The sequence below is a fragment of the Idiotropiscis lumnitzeri genome, chromosome 2, assembly GCF_059441095.1.
Source record: "Idiotropiscis lumnitzeri isolate Australia: NSW breed Sydney's pygmy pipehorse chromosome 2, RoL_Ilum_1.0, whole genome shotgun sequence".
NCBI lineage: Eukaryota > Metazoa > Chordata > Actinopteri > Syngnathiformes > Syngnathidae > Idiotropiscis > Idiotropiscis lumnitzeri.
In genome coordinates this window covers 30,901,611-30,917,063 of record NC_142392.1, presented here as the reverse complement: position 1 = coordinate 30,917,063, position 15,453 = coordinate 30,901,611, and the positions used below count along the sequence as shown (strand labels likewise).

The 15,453-nt window shown below is 44.8% G+C and overlaps 1 protein-coding gene across 1 annotated transcript in view; it reads left to right on the top strand.

Annotated features, from left to right (window-relative positions):
• Nucleotides 1-8,318: 8,318 nt before the first annotated feature.
• The window catches only part of LOC148342291 (uncharacterized), a 33,433-nt gene continuing 26,298 nt past the window's right edge, over nt 8,319-15,453 (top strand). Inside the window, exons 1-4 of the mRNA XM_088288120.1 lie at nt 8,319-8,424; nt 9,471-9,560; nt 10,648-10,940; nt 11,346-11,707. Of these exons, the coding sequence (XP_088144246.1) occupies nt 8,319-8,424; nt 9,471-9,560; nt 10,648-10,940; nt 11,346-11,707 (851 nt within the window). The remainder of the gene's footprint in view (nt 8,425-9,470; nt 9,561-10,647; nt 10,941-11,345; nt 11,708-15,453) is intronic.

Sequence of the window (15,453 nt, the reverse complement as noted above, 5' to 3'; positions counted from 1 at the left end):
TGCTTTGACAAATGTTGAAAATAATTATATTTTCCAGGAGGTATTTATTTCTTTGTTGTTAATTCATTCAATTCTATACTTATTTCAATATTTGAGTATTATTTTTCTTTCAATATGTCGTATATTTTGTCTTTGAAGTGTGGGTCCTTGCTGCCTTCCGGAGAGGCAGCCGAGCAAGGCTGGATTGGTGATGGAAAAGAACTGGTTCGAAAAAGATTTTTTTCTCGTCACATGCTGATGTCAAAAGAAGTCTCCCCAAAAACGTGTGCGTGTGCGCTCCGCACACGTGCGAGCCCCCTCTCAGACATTCCCTTCTTACAAGGAATGCCCAAATAGGACATGAATATCTAATTTTCCTTTGTTACATATGCATTCCCATCACGCTAATCTTTGGGATTTCCCTCCAAAAGTCCCCCAGAGGGAGAGCAGGTGCGTCTCCCCGTTGATACGACCAGTCTACTCGTGACCACCTTAAATTACTCTCACACCCTGGAAGGTCACTGACCTGGCGAGAGAATTGCCCCCACCATAAACAATGCTCAGGCCTATTTTCTCTCAGGGCAGTATCTGGTTACATCGGAACTTCAGAACCAAGACTGGTCACTTCTGTGAGCGCCAGTCCTTTCATAGTTTCATAAAGAGAGTTACTTCCCATATCTAAATTAGGCCATTTAAAAATACATGACTTTTTTTTCATTTATTTCAATTTATATTTAAGCTTGCTTATGTAATAATACAATATTTATTCAATTATTTTAATATGTAAAATTCTCAACAATTTAAACCTTTTTATTTCACACTTGAATATTTCTTAACATATTTGTTCTTTTGAATATGTGTGCAATTTAAATTATTCCATCCATCCAGCCATTTTCTGCCACTCATCCAGGGTCGGGTTATTGAATTAATTTTTTAGTATTTTTTATAATTCAATATTTATTTCAAGATCAGGACTCTTCTCAATGAGTTCAATATTTATAAAATGTTTCTATATTTGTTATTAATTGAATTAAGTCTGTATGTGATTTCCAATTTTACATTTTAATATTTCCCTTTTTCACTATATAAATAATCCAATGTATAAAAAATATAATAAAGCATGAAAAAAAATATTTGGTATATTTTTCCGAAGTGAGATTCTGCTTAGCAACAAATGCCAAACGCTTGATAGAGCTCAACCTAGAAAGTGTATTTAGCCAGTCAGAAATTTATTCAGAAAGCGAAATATTAAATGTATGTGAGGGGATATTTGAAGAGTTTGAGTTATGTTCAATGGACCATACATATACGAGCCAGCCAAACACAACGAGAAAACCAGCGCTGACTCCAGTCGCCATCAAGTTGCCAACTCCTGACATTCCAAGACCTTTGAGAGAAACTGAGACGATTTGCGTTTCTCTTTCTTGTTCTTTTTATAGTTCAACTTCTAGTTACGTTTTTCACCTTTTCACACAGCGTAATGAAAGCCAGTTGAGCAAGTGGAACGAGTGATTTAATTGATGATTGTAGAAGATACCGATTTCATAAGCACCGTTTCTTCTCACACCTTTTCCAATAGGTACGATTAAAAAGACAACTGAAAAGCATAACGTTAACAAATGTTGTTCCAGGCAAAGACAATTAATTTCATTAATAATGTTTGATATGAAAACAAAAAAAAGATCATCACTCAGACACATTGCTTCTTCTGGCAATGATCACATTGGCTTTGTGTCAATAAAAAAGCTTTGCAAAATTCAATTTCATCATATTTTATTCAAAATCACATTTACATCTTACCACAAAGAGTCAGTTCCTTCAGTTTTTTGTTTTATTTTTTTTAAGCTTCAAGGATCGCTGCTATTCTCACCAGCACAATTGTGTCTCGCAGCACCCTTTTTAGAAAAGAATTTTTTCGCACAAACGCTGCAACTGAATGGCTTTTCTCCACTGTGTGTTCTTGTGTGGCTTCGTAAATGCGACTTTTGAGAGAACCTCTTGGCACAAACTGAGCAGGAAAAAGGGTTTTCTCCACTGTGTGTTCTTGTGTGTGCTTTTAAACTTGGCTTTTGAGAGAAGCATTTTCCACAAACTGAGCAGGAAAAAGGTTTTTCTCCACTGTGCGCTCTTGTGTGGATTGTTAAATTTTTCTTTTGAGAGAAACTCTTGCCACAAACTGAGCAGGAAAAAGGTTTTTCTCCACTGTGCGCTCTTGTGTGGATTGTTAAATTTGTCTTTTGAGAGAAACTCTTGCCACAAACTGAGCAGGAAAAAGGTTTTTCTCCACTGTGTGTTCTTGTGTGGGTTGTTAAATTTGTCTTTTGAGAGAAACTCTTGCCACAAACTGAGCAGGAAAAAGGGTTTTCTCCACTGTGCATTCTTGTGTGACTTGTTAAATTTGACTTTTGAGAATAGCTTTTACCACAAACTGAGCAAGAAAAAGGGTTTTCACCACTGTGTGTTCTTGTGTGTGCTTTTAAACTTAGCTTTTGAGAGAAGCATTTTCCACAAACTGAGCAGGAAAAAGGTTTTTCTCCACTGTGCGCTCTTGTGTGGATTGTTAAATTTCTCTTTTGAGAGAAACTCTTGCCACAAACTGAGCAGGAAAAAGGTTTTTCTCCACTGTGTGTTCTTGTGTGGGTTGTTAAATTTGTCTTTTGAGAGAAACTCTTGCCACAAACTGAGCAGGAAAAAGGTTTTTCACCACTGTGTGTTTTTCTGTGCCCTTTTAAAGACAGCTTTGAAGTGAATGAGTCAGTGTGACGTGCCCTTTCACCTTTAGCTTGCCCATCATCATCATCATCATCATCATCATCGTCATGAGCGTCTGATAATGTGTCCTTATTATGTGCTTGTGATGGCCCCCAGTGGTCTTCATCACCTTCTGTTGTCACGTGATGACTTGAACGGTTGCTTGGAGGCTCCGCCCCTCTCTTGTCCTCACTCTCATCCTTGTTTTCATCGTCAGTCTCTATACGGACAACGTTCACTGGTGACTTGTTGATCTCCTCCTCCTCCTCCTCCTTTTTGATGCGAGTCAGGTCTGGCACCTCTTTCACAGAACGGAGATATTTTTCACTTACGTCTGCAGGACACAAAAAGACAAACACACATTTGGTTTGATCAAGTCAAAGCTCATGCAGCGACTTTTGTCTTATATTGTTTCTACAGTGCGGCACGGTGGCCGACTGGTTAGCGCGATGGCCTCACAGTGAGAGACATCATCGGGCGTGGGTTCAATCCCGGCTCCGGCCATCCTGTGTGGAGTTTGCATGTCCTCCCCGTGCCTGCGTGGGTTTCCTCCGGGTACTCCGGTTTTCTCCCACATTCCAAAAACATGCATGGCAGGCCGATTGAACACTCTAAATTGCGCCTATAAAATCCTCGCTCTTCCTCTACGCCGTTCTACACTCGCAAGATGCAAACTACCAAAGCCACGTGTTCCGCCTCATCGGAGTGCACTTTCAGATGTAAGTACAAGTTATTTATATGTAATATTAAGACAGCACTCATGAGAAATATTGGGCAGCAATGTTTGGATATTTAGCTCCAGCTTAAGATAATTTTGTTAGTTGCGAAATCGGCCAAATATAACTAAGGTAGCTCTAAGAACTATTGCATAGGAGGTACGGCTGAAACATTTGAATTGTCTTATTTCTGCATGTTAGCATTATTTTATTTAATCTTTTCCTTACGTTTTAGGGAGCAAGGAGATGACCGCGCTGATCAAGCTGCGCGGGGAGTACGACGGCCTCTTTACGGGGGCCAAGTTCTCCGCAGCCACAGCATGGAGGCAAAAATACAATTTCTAGCGGGAAAAATATTTGACGGGTTATTGTCTTATTTATTTCCATCCATTTAAACTCAAAATATCAAGAAGAAAACGCATAAGAATGGCGAGACCCACTATAGCAATTTTATTCCATTCATCAGCCATTTGTGTTTGAATTAGATTTGCGCGAACACGCAGCTGTTTATTCTAGCACAGAATGTGCCCTGTATAAATTCCATGTACCCCCGACAATGTGCTCCCCAATTACTGATATTAATGAATAATATAATCTGCATGTTACCCATAACACCAGGATTTCTGACTAATGTTTGCATCTTTTTTTATCCTTTTTTTCAACCTTTATTTTTGCATGCATTTTTATTTATTTAATACAGGACCATCGTGAAAAAACTTGAGCTGCAGGGCAAAGTGACGCCCCTGCAGGCAAAAAAAAATGGGGTAATTTAAAAATGAAGTATAAAGTATGGAAGTCCACATTTTTTTTCTTGTGTGTGAAAATGAAGATATAATTGTTTTATCTTTTTGCTTCTTTTCAGATAAAGGATTGCAAAAACCCAGGGATTGGCGAAGGGTGTCAGGGAGAGCTACTGCCGATACTTGGCCCTGGTTCGAACTTATGGATGGAGTGCTCGGACAGAGACCGTCCATCACCCCCCATGTCCTAATTGCCTCCATCCCTGAGGAAAGACCAGGGCCAAGTCAGGCCAGCCCGGAAGAACTCCCAGGGCCAAGTCGGGCCAGGGTGATGCAAGAGGCGGAGGAGGAGGAGGAAGAAGAAGAAGAAGAAGAAGTAGAAGAAGAAGAAGAGCGAGGCCAACAGCCGGAGCAACGACAGAGAGGGAGAAAGCGAAGGAGAGAGGATGAAATTATCAGACTTTACAGACTCGATTTAGCAATGCGGAGACAGGAATTGGAGAGACAGAGGTTGGCAGAGGAGGGAAGGGCAACTGAGAGGAGGGAGACGAAGGTTTTTCAGTTTAATGAAAAAAATGATTGATCAAAATAAAAATCAATGCTTGGTGTTCAAGACTAAAATTTAGATAACATTCATTTAAAATTAAACAAAAACCGGGATACTTTCAAAACAGATGAACTAGTTTGTATCCCAGTCACACCTTGAGATCAGCTTCTTCAGACAAAAGTGAAAAAGCCCAGGTTTTTGAAAGACCAAAACCTTTACAATAATATGAAGACTCCACCATGTCTGTTTTGCTTACAAACTATTAATTCATTGAAAAACTGGTGGACAAACAAGGCATAAATTAAGTACATTATAATTCACAGTAACTATTCACAGTAAATAAAAAGCATTCCCCAGTTCATAACTGTTGCAGGATAAACCTGAGTGTGTCAGTGCAGTTTTGCCAATTCTCGCCTGAGCAGGGACTCATTTGGAGCATGGATGGAACCTTTCTTCCAGGACCCATGACATGGATGGGGCACGAGCAAGAGTCCTGATCTTCCTCTCGTGACTTGAAGTGGGGCATCATACCGGTTGCAGTGTCCACTACGTCATCCATTACGTGGGGGTTTGCAGGGATGGTTGGGGCAATAGATGGCTGCCATGTCACTCCAAAAGATGGGATAGATTTATTAACCATTCATTACATTGTATATGCATCTATTTTTCCATCTTCTCATATTTTGCCATGTTTGTGTGTCTGTGCTCTTTGATGATTCAGTTAAAGATTATTTTGTGCCAAAGGTGTGGTGCACCTCCAGGGTGTGGAAAAAGATGGCCCGGAATCTCACCTTCATCATTCCAAAGGCACGCTCAATAATAGAGCGTGCCTTGGAATGATGAACGTTGAAGCGCTGGGCCCACACACCCTGCACCGGCCGCTTGTAAGGAGTGATGACGGGGAGTGGTCGTTGGAGGTACGGGTACCCTCCATCTGCCAAGATGAAGTGCCCTGGAGGAGGATACAACCCTCTTTGGTAAAGAGGGCTGTGCCGGAGGACCCTGGAGTCGTGGACTGATCCAGGCCAGCCCATGTAGATGTCCAGAAAGCGACTCTGATGGTCACATACAGCTTGCATAATTATGCTGCTGAAAAGCTCGCGGTTCTTATAAGTCGTGACCATCAAGGTCACTTGGAGGCTTGATTCGGACATGACAACCATCTATTGCTCCAGCAACTTTTGCAAATGCATGGTGCCTCGCCAGCCCTGCAAATGCCTGGGTCACTGCCTGAAGGTCTCCCGCAGTGTTGGGGAAGTGGATGACTCTGTGGCGAAGAGCCACCACTTCCCCAGTGACCCGGTGGATGATGTAGTGGACGGTGGACCGCGGCATCCCAAATGCTCGTGCCTGCGTTAAATGAGTATTTTTTTTCATAAAAACAGCGCCCCCGCCCCCTTAACTGAAATTAACTTCAAGTATCACCGCTGTGGTGCCGTATATTTTGGAAAAGTCTAAACAATACACCAAAATTTTGCCCTATCCTGGACTGGGTGTGTGTTATCAAGTCGCGCACCCAATGTGAATAATAAAACCTGCGAGGCACATGAGCAGGCTAAAGCGACAACTATATCTTAATCTGTTTTTGTGGACCCTAAATTACAATATCTTATATCTCCTTCCTTGTTGAGGAGAACCTCCAGGATGGGCGTGATGCGGCGCTTTTTGAAGCGTTCTCTGGCCTTCTGGTCACACAGGTCACATGTCACCTCAAACCTGTGGAGAGAACTGGAGGAGTGGCACTTGCAAGCGAGAAGGGGTAAATTACCTCCATTCTGACACTTTCAGTTTTGCATAAATTTTGTGTATTAACGTCAATCAATCATTCACTTGATGCTTGAATTTAATTAGTCCAATCTGCCTCCAATAGCAATTTGAAAATCAGTACTTGGGAGTGCAATAGGGATTCAGGTTGATCAGGCCTGTCCGTCCATTGCATCCTACGTGCTGTTAGGGCTTGCCGGTGCCCTCAATCAGGTTTCTTTCCTGAGGCCCGTCCCTTAAACATTCTCTCAAACCTCATAGACATGCAAACCCTTTTTCTTTCACACTTTCATTCACCAAAAATGTACTTTCCAATTCCACACAAAGACCCCTCCCTCTGCGCGTCCGCCTTGATTACACTGAGATTTGTGCTGGCAGAACCTTAATTTTGCCTCAATTTAGCCAGAGTATGCCAAAGTTTACAACTGTGGGTCTCTTGCTTTTCCCATTCAGTCCCCGCGATGTAGTTTCTCCTGTTCCTCCTGGACGTGGCTGACGATCCTGCACCTGTGACGTCAAACAGCTCATAGATGTGGACGTTAGCATTCTGGTATTTATGGAATGCTGTCTTGGCCCTTAAAAGTCGTCATGTCAGGGCTGGTGTCGCATAGTCATAAAACATCTGTCGTCCACCTTTGTTACATTTGATACACATCAGTTAATAAATCAGCTGCCGAACTATTTAATCCAACTTTATACTTGGCAAACCTCTCATCAATTGCTAGACATCTCCTGTTCTAAAGATTTTCTTTAAACATGATCAGAAAATGCTTCAAGTAAAACCTATCCCAAAAACCTAATCCTTTTGTGTCATGGTCCGTCTTATCCTGTCATGTTTTTGTTTTGTGTTTGCCCAGCTGGAGTGGGGGCGTTTCCTTCTAGCGCTTCTTCCTGTTCATGTCGTCATGGCTGGAGAGACACGCCCACCAGCCACGCACCTGTCACTCGTCAAGTCATTGATTACTGCACTATTTAAACACTCCACGCTGACTACTCAGCGTCGGAATATTCATCTTGCTCATGTCCCAAGTTGTGAATTCTAGACACCTCGTTATTGCATTCCGTGTCACTTGTTCCCGTTCATTGTTAGTGTTTCCGTTTTCTTTTATTGATTTTCTCGGTTGAGCTCGCTCATCAATTGGTTTTCCTTGCCCTTCTGTGGTAAGCGATTTTTGTTCATTTTGTTCCTTGCCTTTTGCAAGCCTTTTTCGTTCCCGTCGATATTCCCCTGGTGTCAGTTTTTCCACTCGCGTCTTTAGTTGCACTTTGTCGGTATTGCGTATGATTTTATATATATATAGTGTTCCTGTTTTTGTAAAAATAAATATCTTTGTTAAAATTCGTCTCTCTGTGTCTGCGCTTGAAGAGTCCTGATCCTATTTTCCAGCTGTGATGGAAAATACCATAACAAAATATTCCGACCATGGACTCTGCGGACACAGAGAAGATTTACAAGGCTCTGGCCAGCCAAGGACGATTGGTGGGACAGCAGGAGACTGAGCTTGCGGACCCCGCAACGCAGTTGGCCAGCTGGCCCACCGTTTTGAGAATTTCGATGCTCGCATAGGTAGCCTGCTGTCACGCACTGTCTCGGGTTCCGACCCGATTGCCTTTGCGACCGGAGCTCTCCCGCCCGGCTACCACAGTCGCGAGCCAAATTTACCTCACCCCTCCCATTATGGGGGGGAACCTGGCCTTTGTGGGTAGTTTATTCATTAATGTAGGTTAAATTTCGCTCAAGAGCCCCTCACGTATGTTCATGACAGCACCAAGGTAGCATTTATGATGAGTCTATTGACTGGCCAAGCTAGTGCTTGGGCCATGGCTGTGAGCAATGCCCGACCAGACCTCCGGTCTTCTTTCCCTGCTTTCCTGGCTGAGTTTCAGCGGGCCTTCCGTCACACAGTTGAGGGAAAGGAGGCTGGAGGTGAACTGTTAGATTGCACTCAGGGCAGCCGATCGGTGGCTGACTATTCCATTTCTTTACGCATTTGCACGGCGGAAAGTGGTTTTGATGACTGTGCCTTACGAACCGTGTTCCGCCGAGGAATAAACTCGGCTTTAAAGGATGAGCTCGCCGTCCGCGAGGTTACGGCATCACTGGAGGAGCTTATCAGCCTGGCGATCCGTCTGGACAAACGCCTGAGAGAGAGAAACCGAGAGAGAGGAGCAGAGCAGCTTCACACTGAGCCAGCGCACCCCCGGGTCCTAGTGCCTCTTCCTTCTGATGAACCTATGCAGCTGGGAGGAGGTCGGCTGGATGCGGTGGAACGACAGCGATGGCTCAGGTCGGGGTCTTGCTTCTACTGCGGCTTACTGGGCCACCGGGTGTCTTCATGTCCGACACGACCCTCACGCCGGGCACCACCACAGAAGCAAGGATAATTCTGTAAGTCGGCTATCCGCCACCTCGAGCACCCCGACTCCGGGGAAGAGAACTCAAGCCTCGAGGTCAGAGGACAAATGGACATACGACCTGGGGACACTAAAAGACTTGAGATGGACGGGGAAATTATTGGACTAAGTACTAGTATCCACATTCGTGCCCTCGTTGATTCGGGAGCAGATGATTGTTTCATTGACCCCAGCCGGGTTGGTCGCTAAATTAGGTTGCTCGGTCAGAGAATTAGAAAAACCGAGAGAGTTTGCGATCTCGACGGGCGACTCCTGGCGGATATTAAACGGGTAACGCAAACGTTAACCTTAAAATTATCAAGTAACCACGTAGAGAAATGGTCCTTTTTTTGTCATGCCCTCCAGAGCAGCCCCGATTGTTCTTGGGTTACCCTGGTTGAGGTCTCACAAACCGGTAATAGATTGGGGTAGGCTGTCTTTTGAAAATTGGGGCCCTTATTGTTATGCCCATTGTTTACGCTCAGTGGAAGAAGGACTAAGTACCCGTGCCACGCCACTTGAAATTATTTGCTTAGATAATGTTCCTGAAGTTTATCATGACCTCCGCTCCGTTTTCAGCAAAGATAGGGCTCAACCCTTACCCCCGCACCTTCCATATGATTGCGCCATTGAGCTCCTTCCGAACTCGACCCTTCCTTCTGCTCGCCTGTATAAGTATCCCAGCCCGAGCAAACAGCAATGAAAGAATATATCACCAACTCCCTTGCGGTGGGATTGATTCAGCCTTCAAAATCCCCGGTGGGATATGGATTTTTCTTTGTAGAAAAGAAGGATAAGACATTACGCCCTTGTGTGGACTACAAGAGTCTGAACGATATCACATCGCGGTTAAAAATCGCTGTCCACTTGCGTTGCTGGACTCCGCTTTTGCTCCGTTGCAATCAGCAACAGTGTTTTCCAAATTAGATTTACGAAGTGCTTACCATTTGGTGAGAATACGCGAGGGGGATAAATGGAAGACAGCCTTCAAGACGTCCTTTAGGCATTTTGAATATTTGGTAATGCCTTTCGGATTGACCAATGCCCCCGCAGTTTTTCAGAGCCTAATCAATGACGTCTTAAGAGATATGTTGTTTTGTTTCTCTTGATTTCCGTGGAGAACACCAACGACACGTCCGGGCCATCTTGCAACGTTTACTTGAAAACAAGTTGTGCGTCAAGGCGGAGAAGTGTGAGTTCCACAAGAATTCAGTTCAGTTCTTAGGCTTTATTATCAAGAAAGGGCAGATTTAGGCCGACACCCACTAACCCTAAACAGCTGCAGCGTTTCCTGGGTTTCGCGAATTTTTACCGCCGCTTCATTTAGAATTACAGTCACCAAGCATTACCCCTCACTCGTCTCACATCCGTCAAGACAATCTTTATCTGGGATCAAAGGGCTGAAACCGCGTTCCGTGGCCTCAAACGAGCCTTCACCAACCCGCCTATATTGCGTCACCCTAACCCTGAGTTTCCTGTTGTTGTAGAGGTGGACGCTTCTGATTCAGGAGTGGGGGCGGTGCTATCTCAGCGTTCTCCAGTCGACCAGAGACTCCATCCCTGCGCCTTCTTATCCCGCCGGCTCAGTCCGGCTGAGGCCACTACGATGTGGAGAATCGGGAACTGTTGGCGGTGGTCCTCGCGCTTCAAGAATGGAGACACTGGCTAGAAGGCTCCATAGAACCGTTCACCGTGTACACTGACCATAAGAATCTCTCATACATCCGGACTGTAAAAAGACTTAATCCTCGCCTAGCACGTTGGTCCTTGCTCCTCAGCCGATACAATTACACCTTAACATATCTCCCTGGGTCCAAAAACACCAAGCCGGACGCCCTGTCACGCATCCATGATCCAGTGGAGGAAAGGCCGGGACCTGACAGCCTGGTGCCAGACCATTGCTTGGTGGGATCCTTGCAGTGGGAGAAAGAGCAACAAATCCAAGGGGCACAGGACGATGCCAACAACCCGTCCGGGTGCCCAGTGGGCCGGTTTTTTGTGCCGGCCCAACTTCGCACAGAAGTACTAAAGTGGGGCCAATCCTCCAAGGTGGCATGCCATCCCGGGGTTCGTCGTACCCTCGGGCTCATCTGTGCATCGAGTAAAGCAACGCATCAGCCTCCAGCGGGGCTTCTGCACCCTTTGCCAATACCTCCACGACCTTGGTCACACATAGCCCTGGACTTTGTCACGGGTCTGCCTGCCTCTCGGGGCAACTCCGTCATACTCACCATTGTGGATCGCTTCTCCAAGTCTGCTCACTTCGTCGCCTTGCCTAAGCTTCCGTCTGCCCTAGAGACGGCCAACCTGCTTGTGCTTCATGTTTTTAGGCTTCACGGAATCCCGACGGACTTGGTGTCCGACCGAGGCCCACAATTCGTGACCCGGGTGTGGAAGCGATTCTGCCGGTCCCTGGGGGCTACGTCAAGCCTGTCATCCGGGTACCACCCTTAGTCCAATAGACAGTCTGAAAGGACAAATCAGGACCTGGAAGCTGCTCTGCGGTGGATGTGTCTCGATCGGCCATCCTTGTGGGCCGACCATCTGCCATGGGTGGAGTATGCGCACAACACGCTGGTCTCGTCTGCCACGGAGCGCTCTCCCTTCATGACCGCCTATGGCTACCAGCCTCCGCTGTTCCCATCCCAGGAGGGGGTGGTGGAGGTTCCGTCCATCCAGTTCCATCTTAAGCGGGCGCATTGCGTCTGGAGGGAGGCCAGGGCGGCCCTGTCCTGCACCGCTGAGCGCAATCGGCGGATCGCTGACCGCCGTCTGCGTCCCGCCCCGGTCTACAAAGTGTTCTGTTCTGCTTCAGGGTTGCATTCACTCACACAATCGCTTGAACTTTCACATGATATATTGAATGCACCACACCTTACTTTCAGCATGTTTTGTTGTGAGTGTGGGACGCAAACCCCACTTTCTCCTTTTTATCATCACTCACCAGACATTAACACTCTACTTTCTTCTACACACCCTAACATTAAACCAATTGAGCATCATAAGACATAACCGGGAATTATAAACATGAGACACAACAACCCAGTAGAACGCAGCACAGAAAGGGCCACAAATTGCCACGGGACACACACAACGTATAGACAATTGCACAACAAATACATGTCACAATTAACATACAGACAACAGCACAAACACACAAAAGAGCAAGTGAACCACATTGGAACACCCCGAAATCAAGAAACTGTCAACAATATCGGAACACCTTAAAATCTATTCTATATTCCAGCAACCGGAACGCTCCATGCCTCGGTCAACCACGTATACCGTGACTGCCCGCTCTTTTACCGTGACTGCCCGCTCTTTTACCGTGACTGCGCACTCTTTTTTGAGGTTGCAGTGCGACCATCAGCTCGTCAGCTGTGCACTTCCCTCCACCGTGTATGCCTCTGCAGCGACAAATAATGGCGGTCCGAAAGATCCAATCTTTCCCAGCCTCAGGCCACTTATATACTATACTATACTAACTATACTGAGCGTCACTTTATTGGGATCGCCGTGCACACGTTCTGATAGTCAGCTGTGCAAATATATATATATATGTATATATATATACATATATACATATATATATATATACATATACATACATACATACAGTGGAACCTCGGTTCTCGACCATAATCCGTTCCTGAACCCTGTTCGAAAAGCGAATTGTTCGAACACCGAAACCATTCCTTTGCTGCTTGCATTGACTTTCTTTGGAGGCATGATTAGGGGCTAAAACACTTCGTACACCTATATAAAACGCGAGAGCAAAACGCAGCACGTCCACACGTGACAACAGTTGGTCACGAAGAGAGCAAGAGAGCGATCTACACCCGTACGCCGCTCAGCATCCCACCCTCGCGTTGGCACTCACGCGTCGTACCGGCGTTCGAACTCCGATGTTTGTTCGAACTGCGAACACTTTATATATATCAGGGTTCGCGGTTAACCACTTCCCGATTGCCCGGGGCAAGTGAAATCTGGCCACGGGCAAGGTAAAATTATGGGCAACTTGCCCGACCGGGCAAGCATTTTTTAAAGCAGCCAAATATCTTTAATTCCGACGAAAACTGTGACGTGATCTGTTTGTGTGCACTGTATGGTGATGGTTTAACCCAGACACCCCCTTATGTTGTGGTATGGTCCATTGGCCTTATCGGGGGTAATGGGCGGGCGCTACGGGGATCAGTTAGTTCAGTGAAAGTCGAGTTAAAGTGGACGACAATAAATCCCGCAGTATTGGAACTCGCTGTAGTTGCATCCTCATTTGAAGTTTGAAAAACACAACAAAAACCTACGATATTTCGGCCGAAAATTGACAGTCGGAAGTTTTCTTCCCTTCTGCGCATGTTTACAAGTGGCGACGAGTTCGTCCGAACATTTCGGATTCCTCTGACATGACTAAAATAGCTCAAATATTTTTAAGTAGACAATTCAGTTGTGAGTAAGGAAGGGAGTAATATTTGATTATTGGCTGTTAATTCATTAGCTCCATGATGTGACCTGACATAGTGTCAGTGACTGTGTTCTGTTTATGCTATGAAACTTATGGAGGCAGCGCCACAGGCACTGGTCCTAAAGGAATACACAAATTTCCCACACTCACAATTTACTCATGTGATTACTCAATTAATAGGCTCTCCTGGACTTAAAATTGATAATCGGGATTGCTGTCATATCGTTTTCCCAATTTATTTTAATTATTAAAACTACAATTAACGTTTTCAATAACTGCACAGGATGATACATGCTGTTGTGAGTAGGGTTTCATGGTTGATGATGAAAACAAGATTAATTTATGTTTATCAGATTATATGTTTATTTACATTTGTGGCGCACATTTTACAACCATAAACATTTTATTCTTAGAGAAAAAAAATTGTCACTTGGCCAAGTCGGGCACGTAATTTGGCCACTCGGGCAAGTCAAATTTTAGTGGCACTTGCCCTATGGGCAAGCAGTTTTTAAAGTTAACCGCGAACCCTGCATATATACACTTTACGCAAGTGTCCAAATTCACGTGGCCTCCGAGAACTAGCCTTATAATCTGTCCTCGTTTCCATGGAGTTTCCATGGAGACGGGCCCTGAGTGAAGGCTACGAGAATGCAACCTTCGCAGCCTTAAAATCCTCGCTCTTCCTCTACGCCGTTCTACACTCGCAAGATGCAAACTACCGAAGCCACGTGTTCCGCCTCATCGGAGTGCACTTTCAGGTGTAAGTATAAGTTATTTATATGCAATATTAAAACATCACTCATGAGAAATATTGGGCAGCAATGTTTGGATATTTAGCTCCAGATTAAGATAATTTTATTAGTTGCGATATCGGCCAAATGTAACTAAGGTAGCTCTAAGAACTATTGCATAGGAGGTAGGGCTGGGCAATAAACCGAAAATTTACCGTTACCGAAATTTAGTACAATGACCGAAATCATTTTGCCCATGTCGGTAAATTCGGTGTTTAAAAAAAAGAAAAAAGAAAAGCCTTTTCTGTCTGCGGCAATGTTCATGCCCCTTTAAGACCGCAACAGCGCCTCTAGTCACGTGACTCCAACAGTCTGCTCGAGAAAGAAAACAGACGTCGCTGTCGTAGCTGGGATTCAAATCCAGAAGCTTTTTCACCACCCACAACACAACCATGCTGTGCTGAAAGTTCAAAGTGAGAAGCAAGGTTCGACAAGTGACAACAGCCCATGAACGGAGGCGACACCATACGAGAGAACGTCTCAGAGGTGGACGCGATAGCCTAGCACATAGCTAAAGATAAAGCTCCTCTAGTTACAGAGGAGCGCACAGGATTTAAACGCTCCATGGAAGCCATATTTCCCGATATGGACAACATCGGGCCGGAAGCTTAGACATGTCAAGCATTTTGCATCTACATCCGACTTGTGGTCGGGTCGCAACATGGATCCCTGATTGAGCCTGACTGTGCATTACATAGATGACAAGTGGCGACTGCGCACCAGAGTACTCGAGACGGCACATTTTCCCCGATGATGCACACTTGTTTATTTGTCTTGCATTGACATTTTCTTTCATTTTATTTAGCATTTTTTTATTTGACATTATTTACATCATGAGAGCATCTTGGCGCAATCTATTTGCAGAAAAAGATTTTGCAAGAGGTACCCTTTTTTTGTGACATTGTTCAAGTCATGCAAAGCAAGCTATTTTGGAATTTATACAAATGATTTTTGTACTTTTATTTTTCATTGAAAGTAATGTGTACCAGTTGGTCAATAATAAAAACAGTCAATATGCATTTCCTGCATTTATTTTGATTTTTTTTAGTCCACAGGGGGAATTTATCGTGCATTAATCGTTATCGAGGTAAAATTGGTCAATTTCTCGCGATATTGATTTGAGGTCATATCGCCCAGCCCTAATAGGAGGTACGGCTGAAACATTTGAATTGCCTTATTTCTGCATGTTAGCATTATTTTATTTAATCTTTTCCTTACGTTTTAGGGAGCAAGGAGATGACCGCGGCTGATCAAGCTGTGCGGGGAGTACGACAGCCTCTTTACAGGGGCCAAGTTCTCCGCAGCCACA